At 39.0% G+C, this 21,599-nt stretch overlaps 1 protein-coding gene across 1 annotated transcript in view; it reads left to right on the top strand.

The window, feature by feature from the left end:
• Positions 1-21,599, top strand: part of scn5lab (sodium channel, voltage gated, type V-like, alpha b) — a 205,894-nt gene that overhangs the window by 28,127 nt on the left and 156,168 nt on the right. Inside the window, exon 2 of the mRNA XM_049480059.1 lies at positions 19,929-20,236. Within this exon, the coding sequence (XP_049336016.1) occupies positions 19,970-20,236 (267 nt within the window). The 5' untranslated portion in view covers positions 19,929-19,969. The remainder of the gene's footprint in view (positions 1-19,928; positions 20,237-21,599) is intronic.

Raw genomic sequence — 21,599 nt, 5'->3', positions numbered from 1 at the left:
ATGGCTTAGATTCTACTGATTGCCTGATATCAATCTAAGAAGCTCAACTAGTGTCTTTTCTTAAAGTTAGTCTGCTCAACAATAACAACAAAAAAGAACTCTGGCTGAGGGTGAGTTTGTGTGTCTCTTTGAGCTATATCTGATATAATAAACAAACAAATCTTATTAACCCCCCATCCAAAAAAAGGTAAACTAATCAATCAATAAAAAATAAAGAGGTGCTATATAATGCGTTTACTGAGTATTTAAGGTGTTTTTGATAGAAAATACATACCTTTTAATTGGGGTGCAGTTTTCACAATCCCTTTTACAGTCCTGTTATTTTGGCTCAGAATTAAATATGCTCATAAAAATAAAGGTTTGGTTTACACCATGGTAGCAACACACATTGCCGAATGGATGTATGGATGTATGGATGGATTCTGTACACCAGCTGCTGTACATTTCGAGAAGATGACTGATGTCAGTGCAAGATGACATACAGACAGTGCAAGTACGTAGTTAACGCAAGTAAACAGTGGACAATAAATAAACTAGTAGTAGAATAGGGTGAAAAAAAATAAATAGGGCATCTCGGAGGGTGTATCATAGCATATGGCATAACAAGGCTTTATCTATTATTTTTTTTGTAATTATTCCCAGTCTTTCTAAACACAGTGTTGGTGCTTTCTTAGTGTCTGCCTAGGTGCCCTCTCTTTGTACAATAGTCCTTCATCCATATGTACTGGTCTTCATCCAGTTGACTTTCCCTTCTCTTCAGTTAGCGTAGCCCTAGCTTCAAACCTTTTTAAACTTGCTTGTATTCTCTCGAAACTTGTAGCATTCAATTTCAAAAGGCTTTGCCAGAGGGCCGTGTGTGCGTAAAGTGCTTGGGTGTAAATACAATCGTGCTGTAGCTAACAATAGCTAATGTTGTTAGCATACTTGTAGAACAATTGATTTTACTTACAGTTCCAGTCTAAAGTTTGGACCTCTTCTCATCCAAAGAGTTTTTTGTTTCCTTTTTATGATTTTTTTACATTGTAAATTTAATATTGAAGACATTAAAGCTGTACAGGAAGACATGCAGAATTAATTTGTACAATAAAAGTGTTTAAAAAAGTAGAATATGTTTTATACTTATTTAGCTTTGAGGACAGATCTGCACACTCTTGGTATTTTAATCTCAGTGTCTTCATGAGGTAGAGTCACCTGGAATAGTTTTCTCAGCGTCTTGAAGGAGTTTCTGGAGGTGCTGAACAATAGTTGGCTGTCTTCCCTTGACGCTGTGAAACTCCAGCTTATCCATGTAACCCAACTTAGTTGGGTTTAGATCTCGGTGGACCGTGGAGGCTTTTTTGTTTACTACATAATTCCAAATCTCCCATTGTTTTTTTCATGTCTTTTACATATTGTGGTACTGTATATTTCCACATTAGAAAAAAATGGAAGGTTGAGTTTATAATACTCTAAAGGGGCACAAAAACAGACAATTACATGTATTCAATATTTGTGAAAATTAATTGTTTTGGTGTAGTGGATGTAGCACATTTAATTCAAACGCATCCATTAGACTAATTTAAATACTGCAAATTCAGTGCAACATTTTTGCAAATTTTACAAAGTGTCTTAATAGAACCATACTGGAACTAGTCGTTGCCATTAGACTATTTAACCTCTGTGGGAAAATCCATAACATGCATTAGGAACTACAGGTTGGACCATTAGTATCCTATGTATTGTGATAGCAACTCTTCTGGATATCAGTACTGACCATAAGACTACTAAGTTTTTTTAACAGCTTCTTTGTAAGGGAAGGCTTTATTCAGCAGTAAAATTAAGTAAATTTAGTACGTCATTCATATTTAGTGATCCTGATTTCTATTTAGTGATCCACTTTAGTGATATACTATAGTGATTTTGGTTACGTTTGATCAAAGTCTGTTCAGTGAAGGTCACTCAGTAAAATTAGCTCACAAGTGTTGTGACTTCTGATGGGAAAGCCCTGTCTGACATTCACTTTCACAGGTATCACCTTTCACCTAGCATCCATTTCTATGCAGTTGTATCACCTGGATTCACTACACACCCCAGGTGGCATCAGTGTGAGCTTGGTGTAAAGGATATCTCACTCTGGCAGATCACATAGCTGCACAGGTGTGCTCCAAATCCGACGCATGAATATTATAGTGTCGTGCCATCACTCAGAATGCTTTCCATGGTGTTAGAGGTCACCACAGCCAATCAGATAGTGTCCTGCACCGTCACATAGCAATGGATATAAGACATCACTAAGGACTTTGTGCCAGCTGAATAAAATTCAGCAAATACATTGTTTCATGGGTTCCCAAGCTCAGTTGTTAAAAAAGCTGTAGGGGTGAGTGGGGTACAAAAATTTAACCCTTTTAATGTAACTATGCAAAAGACTTTTAACACCCAACCACCAACAAGGGTTAATGCAGAAACTAATAGACCACACCTGAGCAACCACCTGAGATACTACCACCTAGGAGCACTTTAGCAACAACTAAACAATATATCTAATATACCATAGCAATTACCAGACTGTAGCACCCATCTTTCATATACTTACCAACATCATAGCATCCACCTGGGATACCATAGCAACTATCACGTATCCACTAACCAACACTGTTGTGTCCACCTGGGATACCATAGCAAACATTGCAATGTCTTTAGCAAAAAATTATTACATCTTGGAGTACATAAAAAGTACATTTTAAAACGAATCCTGAGGCTTTGTTTTCTGCCGTTTTTATGCTCTTTAGATGCAGCATAGTCTTTGGAAAGCAGGTATTGTGCATCCTGCAAATGTCACATTTGCTGTGTCTAAAATGTAAGAAATGCTTTCTGCTCAGAGAGGTTTCTGAAGCAGGGAGGCACTAAATCATAGATGAATCAAAGTTTAGTTATCTAGCCCTTTGTTTTTTTTTTTGAAAAAAAAAAATGGAGAATGATAACACAGCTAAACACTCATATCTAGCATGTTGTCAGTTACAGAGACCTTCATCACTACATTGCCTGTATCACTAATATGAGACAGTGTGGACAGCCACTCATTAACACAGCTAGCTACTTTCAGTTTTAAACACAGCCAAGATCTTTTGTTCCACCCCCAGCTGTCTTTACTCTAAGCTCTCGAGAAGCTTTTTAATTAGTTAATGGGTTGAATCTGGAGTGCTAGATGAGGGGATGCACAAAAATGTGTGCAGTGTGGAGTCCCCAGCACTAGGATTGGGAACCCCTGCATTAACCTTGTTCTGGACCAGACTAATGATAAAGTGCTACTGCTGCTTTATCCTCCATTAGCCAAATTGCACTGCTGACCCAGGAACTCTTATTAAGAGTATGTTCAAAAACAGATGAAAATGAAAAGAAGGACGAGGAGAGAACACCTCTGAGCAATAGTACACCAGATGTTTCCTATGGAATAAGAAAACAAAGAAGAGAACACTGACCAAAAAAGACACTGCACAAGCAATATGCTTACACCCTGCAGGGTTTTTTTTGTTTTCTTAAGCAATGAATTATACATTGCTGTTATTAAATGGACATTATGTGCTGAGTAATATATCATAAAAGCACTTCTCTTATCAAAAGTGTATCCTAAAATTAGCGTATATATGACTTTAGATCAGCCTAACCATTATGTTTTAAATTTCTCATTTTTTTATTCTAATGTACACACATATAGATCATTAAGGATCCTGGCTATATTGATGTAATTTGGAGTAAAATTGCTACTGTGCACCATCCATCACACAGGAGTGAGCCTCCAGTCACCGATGGCATTATTCACGCTGGTCACTCATTAATTAAAAACACAGTGTCTGAGGAATTGAGTGGCAGTCAGTCCTCAAGCCGACATGTTCTAGTTTAAAGCTAGACCGTAATCCAGTCAGGATTTAAGACCTGGCCAATAAAATGTGAAAAAAAGGCCCTGTCATGTGCAATGGCACCATTAATCCTTTCTTAAACAAAACTCTGATCGCTTAATCCATTTGCAGACGCTTCCCACACTCATATGACAACTTGCATAAGAGAGGAAACGACTCCACAGCTGTGTGACCACGGACTCGTCTGTGTATGTAAATGCTATTAAATGATTTGTTGGAGAGTTAGACACAGCATCATTTCCGTCACTCTCAAACAGGCAGCCATAACAACGATCAACAGAGCCAATATTCCCTCCCAGAGCTGCTGTCACATTTCCACTTCGAGTTCCCCGGGGCAGCATGAGGCAGCGTACACATGCGAGCAGTACACCAAGTTATACATGACCCCAAGGATACATACGCCATATGTCAGAGATGCAGCATCGTTATCAACTAAATAACTGGGCAGAGTGCCAGAAGAGCACCAATGACATTCAGCAAGATATACACTCTGTGTCTTAATTCTATCAACTGGGCATTCACGTGAAAGGCCATAGCGATATATGTAGATTGTTTTTAGATGGCTTTTTAAATTAGATTTTTTTCATGTACACAAGTTAAGATGGTTTGTAGCACTGGACTGATAATTCTTTGCAGTGAACGAATCTGAGAGGGTCTTTGGGCCACTGCCAACAGGTGCGCTGCTTGCGGGTGGTGGTAATAGACCATGTATGAAGAGTTTATTAGTAATTTCTCAGAGGAATACACAGCTTTATTTCAGACAGGAGAAGAAAAAGAAAGATTATGAGAAGCTAATGATAAGGCTCACAATGTTTTTTTTCTGTCAGATTTTTGCCACGTATTCACAGTTTATTCTATTCTTCACAATTTGGAAGGCTAATTTTGCCACCCACTCAGTAGGACTCCCCCTATCATTAGGAATTCCCCTGAACAATAGGAAGCTGAAGACTAATATACAAAAAGTAAAGTGCAGCATTACTATGTAGCAAGCGAGCTCAGAGGAAAGTGCTGAGACCTGTCTCCGATATATTAGCTAACAGCTGCCTGTGCTGAACGACATCACACTAGAAGTGATGTGGGGATAGAGCCCCATTTATCCACCCAGTGAGAGCAAGGGCAATTGTGCCCTCTCTGACTCCAGCTGCTGATGGCAAGCAGACAGTGTACAAACTGTGTACTGTCTACTTAGCAACACTATTGCAATCACCTGGGATACCATAATAGCTACCTAGCAACACTTGCCAAGATCATACTATATGAGAACAGGCCCTCAAGTACAATTCCACTGTAGTTTTGATACGCACTTTCTTATTAGTTTTTTTCATCCCCATTTGTTCCCTTTCACTCATATATTTTTTGACAACATTTCTCCCAAATTCCAAATAAAAATATTGTCATTTAGAGCATTTATTTGCAGAAAATGAGAAATGGGTGAAATAACAAAAAAGATGCAGAGCTTTTAGACCTTAAATAATGCAATGAAAACAAGTTGATATTCATAAGGTTTTAAGAGTACAGAAACCAACATTTGGTGAAATAACCCTCATTTTTAATCACTTTTTTTTAATGCATCAGTTTTTATGCATCTTGGCATGTTCTCCTCCACCAGTCTTACACACTGCTTTTGGATAACTTTATGCCACTCCTGGTGCAAAAATTCAAGCAGTTCAGTTTGGTTTGATGGCTTGTGATCATCCATCTTCCTCTTGATTCGATTCCAGAGGTTTTCAATTTGGTCAAATTTCCAGAGCTGTGTTTGTAATTTTTTCATCCCTCATTCCTTCCATTCCCTTCCCTTCCATTCAGTTTTAATAAGACCACTTAGAACACATCAGGAACCCTCATTAAACATTTGATACACAAGGGCAAAATTTATCATATTTATTATAATAATAATGATGATGATAATAGTAATGGCAGGGCAATAAGTAGTGTGCGCCACAAAGCTCCACATGTCCAGGTTCGTGGGACTGATCCTCACACCTGGTCTGTAAAATTTGGATGGTTTTTTTTTTGGCATCTCCAGTTTCCCTCTACCTTCCATAAAAACTAATGTAGTAGGTGAACTAGCTATGCTACATTGCTTCCTGGTGTGAGTGGATGAGTTAGCGAATGGGTGTGTACAGTACTCTGGTGCCCTGTCCAGGGAAGTTCCTGTCTTGTGCCCAGTGATTGCGGATTGGTCAAGACCCACTGAGACCTTGACCTGGAAGAAACAGATAATGTGGATGGATGGATACAGATAATCATAATAATAAGCATTAGCATCAGAACAGTAATGGCAGTAATAGCAATTGTGCGGTGGGTGCAGTGTAGTGGGGAACCCCACAGGCTCCACACTGTTCCAATAAGAGTCTTTGGCAAGTCTCCTAATATTATTCTAAAGCCATAAATGTAATGCAATAATAAAAATATCAATAATATCAGTAAAACAAGTGGCATTTGAAATGCTCAGTGCTTGGAACCTTGACAAAAACAACCAAAGCGCAGATGGTACAAACTGATGTCAGACTGCAGTCCTAACTGAGTGTGAGTAGATTGAGGAGGTCGTGGAAATCAAAGGTCAGTAAACGCTGTTTCAGGACGTCCAGGATGAAGTATCTCCTTAAAAGTCCTGCATTGGAATGTTTCTTGTAGTTAGTGGAAGGGCGTCCGATGGTCAGAGAGCCTTACAGGAGCCTCCCGCACCCATGGTTTCGAGTTTGCTGTGTACGTACAGCTTCAGGGTGCAGCAGGGTGTGCGCATACGGCTTGACAGAGTCACGAAGGGTCTGTAAGTGGGGGACTGTGCCGTCAGCTACAGTGTAGGTAAGTGTAGGAGTTTTGAAGACAGTTTGTGCATGAACAGGGGGAGTAGAGTGGAGCTAATACAGTTTGATAAGAACAGGACAGGAGTGCTGTGATGTATAATGAAGCTTGAGCGAGAACAGGTTTGGTACAATTTGTACGTACTGGAGTTTCCTGAGGGATTTTGCCAGCAAACCGAAGAGGAGGGAATTGCCTGCAAATTGTGAACACATGTACAAACCTATTATATCTTATTGTTTCATTTTTAAGTTCCCACATACTTTTTCCAGTACATTTTAAAGTATTTTTTCTGTAAATGTTCTTTGGAAAATAATCTTAAAATGACAAGAATAGAAAAGAATAGTTTATTTTTTTAATATATTGTGATTTTGCGAAAAAGGTTTTGCACAAGCTGGCTTAGAGAATTTATCCATAACAAAGTTTTTGGTTGAAGAAGTAGGAACATTTTTTGTAATTTTACAGATTTTTTTTTTTATGCAGATATATCACTGTCAAATATATTCACCCCTGCTGCCAGAAAGTTACTCTTTTTAGCATGCTTTTTCCGTCTGTCAAAAAACATAGACATTCTGGTATATTTAATCATTTTAAAGTACTATGATGAAGGAGTGTCTACATGATGCTTTGATGTTTGTTTGAAATTTGTTAGAAAGACAAGCTTTAGCTGTAGTTTTGTTAAGCATGGACATTTTGTGTTCTTTAAAGTTCTGAGAGATGTTTTGTAAGGTTGGCTGGATGTTTTTGGGTAGTTTTAAGTTACCATTACCACTGTAATAGAAACTATGCTAAGACTTTTGAGTGTCTTTGTGTTATCTTTAATTTAAAGCCACATGTAAGAAAACCCTGTTCTTTTTGTAAAAAAACTATATTGTTTGTCTTTGCTGTTAGAACTCATTGTAAATGAGCAAAAACCTTTTTGAAACATGCTGGATAATCTATTTAATAATAATTTTATACATAGTCATGTTCACTTACTTTGATTTTGGCAGTTTATATCTCATAAGTCAATAGCAAAATAATGCAGCTGCTTTTATTTTAATAGGTTATTTATTGGTTATGAATTTTTAAAATATTTTTTGGACAGTGCATGTAGAATAAAAGCATACAACGCTCTCTGAACTTTAAGATTTTATTGAGGTTTTAGCTTGCACATGTTCACTTTTACTCATGGTTGACATTCTCTCTGATGATTGTGTGATTTGGATGCCCATGTTTTTGTTTTTTCAGTTTTTTTTTTTTTTTTTTTTAATGCCCTTTAATTTCTGATGTCATACGTGATACGGCCCCACTGGTGGTGACATTTTTGCTCAGGCTCTGCTACTTCTCAGCGTCAAGTACCGAGATAAGACCAGCGTCAGCCTGCTCTCTCTGAACCTCCACAGGCTGTGAGTGCAGCCACCAGACGCTAATGACAGCAAACGCCACTGCTCAGGCACGTGAAGTCCACAGGACGCGAGGGACAGGAACAAACACTGCACCTTAGTTTCGGCAAATCACTTTACGACGCAGTGCTCTTTTTCTGTTTCCTGACTGTGTCAATGCTCAGCGCCAGAGAGATATTAAGTGGAGTTAATTTCATTTTTATTTTATTTTTTTAATTGCCGTGAATTTAATCTGAATGGATGGATTGTAAATCCATTATAATTAAATTCACACCCATTTAAGTTATCTATAAAGCTATAGGGATGCACCAATATCCGATATCTTTTAAGTCCGTACAAAACCATTTACACAGTTATGAAATGCAGGTAAATACATGACACTCATTCACCCTGTTCTGTGTTTTTCTGTCTCTTCCACCTCAGTGTATCACTCAAGCAGGAAAAATACTGCTGTAAAACATGTATTTTTTGATTATATAGATTATAGAGCATAATATAACGTAATATAAACGTAATATAAAGCAGGAATGAATGTGCAAATAAATTGATGTTGCTGGTTTTCCATTCACAACTTTTTGTGAATTTTGAAAAAGAAAATTAATGAAAAAAATTAAAAAATCCAAAAATCCCCCCCAAAAATTCTTTTTTGGAATAAACAATGAACTTTTTATAGCATTTAACTAAACTAAACTGAATCCGACTTTGTAGAAACTACTTGCCTTCCCTGTAAGTGAAGTCTGCGGAGTGAACTTTGTGGCCGAGGCAGAATTTAAATGTGATGTCCGGGCAGGGCATAACACGGCCTATATATTACATTTTTGCCTTTAGAGATGCTGGTGGCACTCGGTTATGTCACCCAGTACCGCCTTCCTCCCTCCCTGACCTTCCGCCTCCTCCTCGCTCGTCAGAGCCGCACCGTTTCCCACCACATCAGCCGACTTGGCTGTAGATGTGCTTTTGTTTTGTTGTGCTGCGACTCTCCGAGAAGCAAAAAAGTGGCGAGAAAGGCCATACAGACGGCTCTCTGCCCTGAAACGGTCTGACCGATTAGAACACGGAGCCGCGCTCTCAGTGACAAGCTGCTCCGCTTCATCCACGTCAGCACACACACACACACACACACCACCACCAAAAGCACAGAGAGAGAGAGGGAAAGAGATGGAGTGGGGGAAGCGAGAGTGAGGGATATAGAAGAGGAAAGAGTTAGGGTTTGGGGAAATATGGAGAACAAAAGAGAGAAAAAATAGATTTTATTGTTGGAGAAAGAGAGAGATAGGGTCTGAAAAAGAGAGAGAGAGCAAGAGACATGAACAAAGTGAAAGATCAAAAGAGAGAGTAGGAAAGAGATCAGGGACAGAAAACAAGAAAAAAAGAGAAAAGAAGGGAACGAGAAAGTGAGAGTTATAGAGGAGAAAGGGCATAGATTCATGTAAAGATAGCAGGAGAGAAAGAGAGAGTTAGGGAAAGACAGAAAAGGAAAGAAATAAAGTCAGAAAAAGGATGAGGGAGTGAGACATTTAGAGGGTGAGGGATAAATAGAATAGATTAGAATGGAATTAAAAAAAAAAAATAAATTAGTTTTTTTAAAATTAGTCTGGAAATAAAAGAGAGAAAACTAGAGATTAAGAGAAGTAAAGAGAAAGAGTAAGGAAATAAGAGACTGAGAATGAGGGAAGGAGAGCAAAATAGAGAAAGATATTAAAAAGGAGAGAGACTGAGTCATGTGAAAGAAATAGTGCAAGAGGAAGAACGGAAGAATGAGAGAGTAAAAGAGAAGGAAAAGGAGAGACATGAGGAGAGTCATGGGAGAAAAGCTCAAGAGAGAGGAACGTGAGAGAGAGAAAAAGAGAGAATGGGGTAAAGAGAGAGATGAAAAGAAAAATGAAGTGGGGATGAAGAGTGCCAAAAAGAGAGATTGTTTAGAGAGTTTAGAGAGTCATGAAAAGAGAAGGGGAGAGAGGACTGAGTGAGACATAGAGAGAAGAAAAAAGATGCAAAAATAAAGAGAGGAATAGTGAATAAGAAAGAGAGAGTCAGGTAAATAGAGTGAGGGAGAAAAAGAAAGGGAATAGCAAACAAAAAGACAGATAGCGAGAGATTGAGAAAAGAAAAGAGAGTTAGTAAAAGAGAAGGAGAGCGAGAGAGAACGAAAGAGAGAAAGAGACAGAAGGAGAGGTAGAGAGAAAAAGACAAAAATAGAGAAAAGTAAGAGCCTGTGTGGCAGATAGAAAGACAGATAGAAAGAGAGGGGGAGGGAGAGAAGGAGAAAGTAGGAAGAGAGACAGTGGCAGAGAGAGAAAGAGAGAGAGAGAGTAGGAGAGAAAGAGAGAGAAAGAGAGACAGAAGTAACCCGTCCTTAGTTAACCCTGCAGCTATCTCCCAGACCAAACACAGCTCTGTTCATCTTTTGTTCTCTCCATCTTAGCCGCCTTTCTCCGGCGCTCGGGGAGGCAGACACTACAGAGGCTTTTCTTGACGTGTCCGTTTAACATGTTCGCTGCTCCTGGTGACCTAAATGCTGCAGGCTCCTCCACATACAACACTATTTGAGGAGAGATAACATATGCCTAGATCTATGCCACACCGTGAACAGCTGGCTTATGTAAGTGGGGAATTAATGAGAAATTAATGCTTGTGTAGTTCATATATCGAGGAAACAGAGTGCTGACGTCTTCCAAAATAAACTGTAACATCGGTGAATTACGTATTCATTTGTTATTTTGTCATTAAAGTATGTTGATATTGCAGAAGGCTGCCATATGAAAATGTTTTTTTTTTTTATATTGTACAGTGAGCATCCTGACCAACTTCAGATGTTGCAGATGAATTTCTGTGCATGCTGATTCAATTAACATAGATCTTTTTTTTTTTAAAAGGCTGATCTTTAATCACATAAAGATGTGCTTTTAATACATTACAAGATCTAACACAATCGCAATATACACCACTTAGCCATAAAAACACCACCCATTGTATCAAAACTATTTGTCTATTGACAAGTTTTTATCAGGAGGACTTTGTAGTTCTATGATTGCCTTTCTGTGATGGGTCATGGGTTATGGTCATGGGTCATTCTTAGCACTGTAGTGACACTGACATGGTGGTGTTGCGTTGGTGTGTGTTGTGCTGACATGAGTGGATCAGTCACAGCAGTGCTGCTGGAGTTTTTAAACATGTAAATGTCTCAAGCCATCGTTTTTCCATTCATATTAAAATATATAGTTGTGGTCTCTAGTATGAATGAATGCCGTGTGAGCTGTTTTTTGTGAAAAAGAGTGCTCTGGTGATCCGGTATAATGCTGCTTTATTCTGGTGAAGGAGTATAGCGATAGAATTTCGGCTCTTGCTCATGAATATTTATTCATGCAAACATATCACTCCTGAACAAATAGTAACAACATATGTAATGCCCTGCTAAGTGCAGTTCAGCCACTGTCTCTGTAAAACACAAAATCTACTGGCGATCCTATGTAAAGTAAACACACGCAGGTGAGTAGTGCAGGTCCAGCAAGTAACATTTTTTTACTTTTAACTAGTGTAAACAGAACTGTTCTTAAACTTTGGTGGTGGTGTTCCATAGACAAATTCTCACCATTTGTTCCTTAGCTCTGAATTTCTGGGCAAAGCATATAACACTGATGTGTTATTTACACAAATAACACATGAACAAACCACCATGAGATGTGCCTGGCTGCTCAGCTTCAGCTTTGCCTGTGGGTGGTCGCGAGCCAAGGTCGGCAAAGCCATGAATACTAATTCACGGGTTGACGTAGACATGATGCTTTTCCTGATTGACTCGTTTTTCTAAATATTTTCTTTTACTAGCTACTGCAGATAATGGAGGTTGAGCAACAGTTTCATGTGCAGCATCATAAACAATTCGGCGAGACCTATTGTATTTCACAAACAACAAGAAAAATTTGTATTTAGTGTAAGTACTGCTAACTGAGAATAGTCCACCAACACAACAATAAACAATACCAGATTATGCAGACAAAAAATAATATTACATTTTTTTCTTATAAATTTAGGATTTATGATATTTTAGACTCTCAGAACGATCAAACCCAGCTATATATAAATATAGATATAAAATTTGATCTGTAGTAAGTGTATGTGTGTGTATACTAAATAAGTAAGCAGCCAGATGTGTGAATGTGTGACTGATTTTTAGAAGAGTTGAGGTCTTGAAGGTCCTGGTGTTGTCTTTCTCCTTCAGTCATTCCTCATTAAATAGCTTCAGGAAGTGTTCTGCAACACTATGGCTGCAGCTGTTTGTATGAGTGAGGCTAATATGAAAGGAAAGAATTCACCACAAGCCCTTTCACTGAGTGGAAGATGTGTGGTGTTAACAGGTCAGTGAATTTTTATGTGAATTTGTTCTGAAGTGGGGCAGACAATGCTAGCATACATAGAATGCTCTTTTTATACAATCTAATGGAGTCAGGGCCTTCAATAGGGGAGTAAATTGTGGCAATTTTAGGGAGTCAGCTTGGGGTGGAGATCAGGGAGATCTAAAAAGTTATGAAACGGAATGTATGATTGCATTTAATGTACTGGGCTGTAGATTTAAGCAATAATACACAAGAGGAAGTGCTATAGCGTGTAATCAATACTGTGGTTTTGAAAATCGATGTAGTATTGCAAAATAACAGATTGTATTTTCTCGCCCCCTTTAACTCAAAATATTTCAATAAACAGCGATAATGAAACTGTGGTATAATTGCAATAATGCACTCGAGGTTCCTGCTATAACATATTGGCTCTACTGCACTGTGGTCATAGGCACGAGACCACAGGAACCACAGATCCATTATCGCTGTTTATTGAAAGACTTTGAGTTAAAGAGGATGTGAAAATATGATGTTTGGTTACAAACACTCAGCGAATTAAAATAATTGCATTGCTGCTCTGTAGGGGTGGGCAATGTGGCTCTAAAATAATATCACAATATTTCATGGTATTTTCACGATAACGATACTTTTGGCAATATGACAAAACAGTGAATTAGAAAAATTATTTCGAATTTTATTATAGTATGCAGTATGATATGGCTAACGGAAGTCAATAATCCAGAATGTCATGATACTAGTAATGCACTTCACATATCTCCATATATCCAGGATTAAAGTAAAATAAATGATACTAGTCAGATATAATCAGTCTCTAGTAGATATATAATGAGAAATAAGAACCGTGTGAATTTTTCTTTTGCTAAAAACGGCAAAAAAGTAGGAACATGATGTGTTAATCAGGGGTGGGTGATATGGCACGATATTTCAGGGTATAATATCGTTCACGATTCATTTTTATGGCAATATTATTACGATGATACAATATGGCACACCCCTACTGCTCTGTTTGTAGCTGCGCTGTTTGGCTTGGAAGCGGCGCATCGTTGCTAGGCTACCTGTGTGTGGCGGAATATTACATGAAGAGCTTCGGTTCGGTTGCCTTGTCTTGGTTAAATATATTTTACTATTGTCAGTACTCCAGATATCAGTATCAATTCTTGCCTTTTCTTGGTTAAATGTATTTTACTATTGTCAGTATTCCAGATATCAGTATCAATTCTTGCCTTGTCTTGGTTAAATCTGGCAACACTATGTTTAACGTTTTACAGTTTGTTACAAGCCATGTTCATGAGATCTTGTGGCCCCTTTACATCTACATCAATTATATATACATTACTTTATTCAGTACCCGTTAAAGGTTTGTGAACACCTCTTCCTCTCTTATTCAATGCGTTTTCTTACTTTTCATGATTTTGTGCTTTGTACGTTTAATATTGAAGACTTTAAAGCTATATGGGAACATGTGGAATTATTTTTAAACAAAAAGTTTTAAACAGACCAGAATATTTATTTATAATTTATTTACAATTTAGATTCTTCTAAGTAGGCACATTTAGCATTGATGACTGATCTGCACACTCTTGGTATTTAAATCTCAGTGTTTTTATGGGGTAGAGTCACCTGGAACAGTTTTCTGAACAATAGCTGCTGCTTCCTCTTCTTCTCACTTCTCCAGCTCATCCCAAATCACCATCTCATTTGGATTTAGATCAGGGGATTTTGGAGGCCAAACACGTTTTTGTTTACTACGTTATTTCATACGTGTTCCTTAATTGTTTTCATGTCTTAAATATTAACATAGGAAACAACATAGGAAATCAATGAAATTAAGAAAAACATTGAACGGGAAGGTGTGTTCAAATCTTTGACGGGTACTATATGTATATGGTATTATATTTATAATATAGCATGTAAAATATTAAAAGCTTATAAAACAAAATATAATGATGTAAATAAAGTATTTTTTTAAGTAGTAAAGGACAATACAGTGTGCATGAGTACATACAAGCTAGAGCTGTTTTTAAAGTGCTAAATGTACAGTATGTGCATAGTCATATATTTTTGCTGTTGAGATAATTGAACAGATTGTGAGCCCCACATGATGTGTATTTCTGTTCTAACTAGTCTAGTCAACATCTGTAGATTTGGTGCTCGTGCTTTTATCTGTGCTGAGGTGTTAACAAGCAGTTAAGTGTCACAGTGTCTGGACTGTGTGCTCTCTTACGTAACACACTTCTTTGAATGTCTTTCTACATTAAGGCCGACACTGTACTCGCCAACGTGTTGTCTGTTTGTCCTCTGATATATTTCTACCTATTAGTCCTCATGATTAATCTGTTTTTATTTTGTTTTCATCAGCATAATATTAATGTTTGATGGTGAATTTGAATATTAAGGTGTCAGCAGCTGCTCTGACAAAACCAGAGGTATTCTGCATGATATGGTCAGCCAGGCTTAAATGGGGTCTAAAAGCTGCAGGTTTTTTTTTCTCTCAAAGGAAATCCAGCAGTCACAAATGCTGCTGCAAGGCGAGGAAAACAATTCGCCTGTGTTTGGGGTTTTGTTCAGTCCAACGGGGCTCTCAAGCTGTGAAAGGCTGAAATGGTACGGAAATAAAGAGTGGGATTATGCTCTCTGCTCGGGCCAGGGGAAGGTTCTGGCTTCAGTGCGGTCTCATTTAACCTACAGAGCGCACCCCGGAATTGTGGAAAAATCATTAAGACACATTACTTGCTTTTAAGATGTGAAATAATACCAAAGAGATTGCTTTTTCTTTTTTTTCTAATTAAAATATCCAAAGAAACGATCTGAAGTACAATTTAATGTATTATTTGCATACATTTGTGTAAGTTTAAAATTATTTATGATATTGGACAACCCCAAATGAATGAATTTAAATACCTGAATTAATTTGTGTGGAACACTTAATGAAAAAACAGACCAATACACTGACATGCCAAATGTCATGAGATATGAGACTAGTATTGTGTCCTGTGACCTTTTCAGTGTCTCTTGTAAAGACCACACAGACTTTAATGTGGATGTGTGCACTGATGTGTGCATAGACAATTGTAGCCAGATGCTGCTGGTCACAATCATTACCACCCGTCGTGCTGTCCACTGTGGGTGGTAATGACTTGGGTGGAGGATGCTGAGGAGGATTAACCCCCGGAAAGCTGCCGGCCCGGACAACATCCCCGGACAGGTGCTAAAAGACTGCGCAGACCAGCTCTCGGACGTCCTGGCCGACATTTTCAACGCGTCCCTCATCCAGGCAGCTGTCCCCACTTGCCTGAAGACCGCCACCATCATCCCGGTCCCCAAGAGCTCCACAGTGACAGGTCTGAATGACTACCGGCCAGTAGCCCTCACTCCGATAGTCACAAAGTGCTTTGAAAGACTGGTTCAGACCCACATCAAAGCCACCATCAACATCACTGTGGATCCACACCAGTATGCATACAGGAAGAACCGATCCACAGAGGATGCCATTTCTACCGTGGTCCACACTGCCCTCACCCACCTGGAGCAGAAGGATTCCTACGTTCGGATGCTCTTTGTGGACTTCACATCTGCTTTCAACACCATGATTCCTCAGACACTGATAACCAAACTCTCCTCACTTGGACTGAGCTCTTCCCTGTGCAACTGGGTCCTAGACTTCCTGACCAACAGGCCGCAGTCTGTGAGGATTCACAACATCTCCTCCCCCTCCATAATCCTCAGCACTGGCTCCCCTCAGGGCTGTGTGCTGAGCCCCCTCCTGTTCACACTGCTCACATATGACTGCTCACCTCTCCATCCAGGCTGTCATATTGTGAAGTTTGCGGACGACACGGCAGTGGTTGGATGCATCACAAACAGAGATGAGTCCAGCTACAGGCAGGAGGTGGAACACCTGGAGGATTGGTGCAGAGAAAACAACCTCTGCATCAATGTAAAAAAGACAAAGGAGATGATTGTGGACTTCAGAAGGGGCAAGCATGCCCACCTCCCCCTGCACATTGGAGGATCTGCGGTGGAAGTGGTTGACAGCTACAGGTACTTGGGTGTGCACCTGACCAGCAACCTCACCTGGAGCAACAACACTTCCACTCTGGTCAGGAAGGCACATCAGCGGCTCTACTTCCTCAGGAGGCTGAGACGAGCTGGACTCGGGAGCGTAGTCCTCACCTCCTTCTACAGATGTGTGGTGGAGAGCGTCGTGTGCTCCAGCATCAATGTGTGGCATGGAACCTGCTCTGCTGCAGACAGGAAAGCACTGCAGAGGGTGGTGAAGGCTGCACAGAGGATTGTTGGAGTTAGCTTCCCCAGCACCACAGACATTTACACCTCCAGATGCAGGAAAAGGGCCACCTGCATCAGGAAGGATCCCACCCACCCAGCACACGCACTTTTTGTCCCACTCCCCTCAGGCCGGAGGCTGCGGAGCATTAAGTGCAAAACAACAAGACTCAGAAACAGCTTCATTCCGGAAGCTGTAAGACTCTTAAACTCCACTTAACAACACACTGCACTGACACCAAGGAGAAATTACTGTTTACTGTTTACAAACATGGTCACTTTACTTGCACTGAGACACTTTATCTCCACTGCTCTAATTCACATTATCATGCTGCTATAGCACACTTGCACTCTGGACTTCATGTTGCTGAACCTTTCTACTCTCTATTTATTTATTTTTATTCTTTGGGATATTTATCTATCTATTTTGTATATTCTATTTCTTTTATTGTATTCTTTTTTTATCTATATATCTATTAATAACAGCTCTTTGGGTGTAAAACTGGATTGTGAGATCACAATTTCGTTCCAACTCATGTACCACATGTGATGCGAATGACAATAAAATCTCCTTGAATCCTTGAATCCTTGACTTATATGAGGATAGATAAATAACCCCACTACTTCAGAAATTGAATGTCCCATCCATCTTCAACCGGCATCAGACTTGCTCAGACTCATGAGAAAATTCATGTCATGTTGCCATAAGCACTCTGACCAGGGTTTATTCTCACTTAGGTGTCACCTCGCAACTTACAGGTACAGGTGTGGGTGTTTTGTTTAAGCCGTCCCTAGTCAATACTTCATGATCAATTTGCATACTGCTGGATTTTTTTATTACAATTTTATTTCTATTTTTTTATCCCATTTATCCCATTTATCCCAATTACCCAACCCACTCATTAGGATTCCCTCTATCACTAGTGATGCCCCAACACACCAGAAGGGTGAAGACTAGAACATGCCTCCTCCGATACATCTGAAATCAGACACTGCCTCTTTTCATTCTGCTGCTAATGCAGCATTGCTGAGTAGCATCACAGCGCGCTTGGAGGAAAGTGCAGCGACTCTGTTCTGATACATCAGCTCACAGACTCCTTGTGCTGAGCAACATCACCCTTTAGAGTGATGTAGGGAGAGAGCGCCATTTACCCACCCAGAGAAAGTGAGGCCAATTGTGCCCTCTCAGGGCTCCGGTAGTGAATGGCAAGCTACATGAACAGGATTCGAACCTGCAATCTCCTGATTATGTTGGCAGTGTTTTAGACCGCAGTACCACTCAGAGCCCTTCAATCTAAAGTATGTTAATGTTGTGTTACGTTAAGACTACTTAAATACTTTGTTTTAAAATTACTAATATCATAATCTGACATAGTGAATAGGTTTAGGTAGTTTTGTGTTTTAGTTAAAAGTGCTTTGTAGCTTATAACTAATGTTATCTGATTGCTCAGAGGATCTTATGCCTGTTCCAGTCGTGGACACCTCAGCACTGTACGCAAGATGAAAAATGACCACTCATCCAGTTATTCTGCTGAAAGACGTAACAGATGTCTGGTCAGTATTTTTTTTTTGTCTAGAAGAAAACCAGACAGCAAATATTGCTTGATGCGCATTCACACTTCACACGCAAGCAATCGTGATGTCATTTAGACTGAGGCTTCAGATTATTTGCATACAGTGCTGATAGGTGCAAAACTGTTATTTTGTTTGTTTGTGAAAACCTCTAGTCTTCTTGTCCTCGAAAGCAGACCAGAGATCTAAATCTCTAGAATGTAATAATCTCTCTGTCTGTACATTTGATATTATGATATAGTGCTACTGTCTGTAAATAGACTGCTTAGCACTTGCACAGCATTCTGCTATATACTACTGCTTTGGCTTACATCTAACTTGTGCAGTTTATCTGCTGAATACTGCACTCTTGTTCTCTAACTCTTTTTTTTACGTTGTGTTATAGAACTTTAAGCTTTGAGAACTTTGCAAAGAGATTTGCTCAGTCGTGTAGTTATGGTAGGCTACTGTAAATTAGTATTGTACTGCATGAGGGTGCTAAGATAATCCTTTGGCCTCCTAAAAATGGCAAAAATTAAGTATCACTATTTAGCTTACCTAGCTGACTGACAACTACATAGTTGTGCTGTGTAATGGATGATATACAAGTGTGGTTATGAGGTCTTATCTTGTGAAAGGGTTGACAAGTGTGCTCATGGCAAGACGGTGTGAATGTTGTTGTGACCTGAAAGTGAAAATCACATTTCTGAAGTTGTGTGGGCATTTTACGTTCCTCGATCCACAGTGTCATGTGTGTAATGATGGTGACAGGCAGCATCTGGCTAGAATTGTCCATATAAAAAAAATCATGCACACTCAATGCAGGAGGCTCCACTTGCATATTATGCAGATCAGTGCAGTGTTTTTTAGGTTCCATGGGACATAAATAGTTCCTGTCCATGATTTTTGGCAGTGTATTAAAATACAATGCAATAATGCTTATAGTTAGTAATAATAAAACAGCTACATAAATCACAAAGATCAAACACATATCTACAATTATTGAAAATAATATTATTGAAACAAAAAAATTACAGAATAAAAACATTCCAAATGTAGTTTGGTTCTCACATCCAGGAATTTCCTAGAATATTTCTAGGTGGTTCCTCTGGTGTTGCTATGGGGTTTCTATGGTTACTTCAGTATCCCAGGGGGTTGCTTTAGTGTTGTTCTCTGGATTTAGTATGATGTTAATACCTTAAAAGATACATGACAAAAAATGGTCGACAAATAACAACAATAAGAAGAAAAAGTAATAATATACATTGAAAAACAATGTAGTTATTCATGCATTACAATCATTATTAGACAAGACAACCATAGTGACCATACTTGTGCTGGAAGCTTTTAACCCATTTGTGTAGTGAACACACGCAAACACTTAATGGGACATTGTGGGAAAGTGAGCACACATGCCCATAGTGGTGGGCAGCCAGAACTACTATGCCTGGGATGCAGTGAGGGGGTTAAGGGCCTTGCACAAGGGTCTAATAGTGGCAAGCGTGCCGATTCAGAGTATCTAACCCACAACCCTGTTATTGAGGGCCCGGTACTTTAACTGCTGAGACAATTCACCTCTGTCACGCTATTTAACATTGTTGATTTTTCTTTGCATCTAGATCATAATGTTGTTTCTCTCTTCTCCTCTACAGCTGTGAAGTAAACGTTAAGACAGGAGGCTCAGGATGAAAAGATGGCAGCCATGCTGTTTCCACCGGGTCCCGACAGCTTGCACCGGTTCACTCGTGAATCTCTGGCTGGCATCGAGCAGCGGATCGCCGAAGAGCAGGCCCGGAATGCCAGGCGGTACCAGGAGGACCTGGGCGACGTGGAGCTGCCCAAGCCCCGCGCTGACCTGGAGGCAGGCAAGCAGCTGCCCCGCATCTTCGGAGACATTCCATCAGGTCTGGTGGGGGTGCCACTGGAGGATATTGACCCATTCTACTTCCAGAACCAGAGGGTGGGTGCTGTCTTTCCATACACTTGTAATTTTTTTTTTTTGAACATTTTTTTTATGAACTCCCGTGAACATTTTCTAAATTACAAGCTTCTTTATTGGGTAGTTGCTCCTAAAGGTAAATAGTAAATATTTTGATATAGTGGATGTTTTAAAGGCATCACACATTACGCAGAAACTAATTACATTACTTTGTTAATTACATTACAGTGTTACTCCTGCACTGTTTAAATTATTTGAATGACTGAATAAAATACTGATATTGTAGCAGCTGTAATCTAAAAAAAGGTTGTGTAAAGGTATATGCACTCACAAAACACTTTATTAGGAACACTATATAATAATATTGGAAAGGGGTCTCCATTTAATTCTCTAAACTAGGCCTGTCACAATAATTATATTATCCTACAAGATATGCACATTACTTTTGCATTAGTATTGCGTTCACTTGCTAAGGACTTTGTATAAAAAACAATGGATATATTTTATTAATGCTTTATGAATTTTGGATATTTTAAAATTTTAAATATACATCTCTAAATAAAATAAAAGACCGCTTAAGTTTCGGAATCAGTTTCTCAGATTTTGCTATTTATAGGTATATGTTTGAGTAAAATGAACATTGTTGTTTTATTCTATAAACTACAGACTACAACATTTTTCACAAATTCCAAATAAAATTATTGTCATTTAAAGCATTTATTTGCAGAAAATGGGAAATGGCTTGTGATCATACATCTTTCTCTTGATTATATTCCAGAGGTTTTCCAGAGTGGGCTCTTTTTTTTCCAAAGCTGTATTATACATTATTTTTGTATCAGTGGCATAACATAACAGAAATATTGCTTATTCTAGTTATTACTGGGTCAATCTGTGTTCAAAGGAAATAGTTTTGGTGAGTTTTCTTATCAGAACAAGCTCACTTAAGATCATATTGACATGATCAAGTCCAGGCCACTTTTAGGCTGTGAGTTTACTATTATGCAACATCCTAAATAGGTACTATTGTTATCAGACCTTGTGAAAAGGAAGGCCTCTGAAGAACATTGCCATATTCTGCCATGGCCGTGTTCTGTTCATGCTTTGTGACATATGGTGCATTATCATGCTAGAAGTAGCCATTAGAAGACAGGTAAATTGTTTCCACTCCTCATTAAGCAATGTGCATGGTCAGCATTCAAGCAATTATTTATTGGTCTTAACAGCCCCAAATGAGCCAAGAAATCATCCCCCACCCCATTACACCACATCCTCCAGCCAGAACTGTATACCCAAGGCAGGTTGGGTCAGTGGATTGATTCTGTTGGCACCAAATCCTAGTGTGCTTTTCAGAAATGCTTTTTAGCTCACCATGATAGTACAGCGT

Source organism: Astyanax mexicanus, chromosome 6, assembly GCF_023375975.1.
Source record: "Astyanax mexicanus isolate ESR-SI-001 chromosome 6, AstMex3_surface, whole genome shotgun sequence".
NCBI classification, from domain to species: Eukaryota; Metazoa; Chordata; class Actinopteri; order Characiformes; family Acestrorhamphidae; genus Astyanax; species Astyanax mexicanus.
This window is presented reverse-complemented; position numbering and strand designations above follow the sequence as displayed.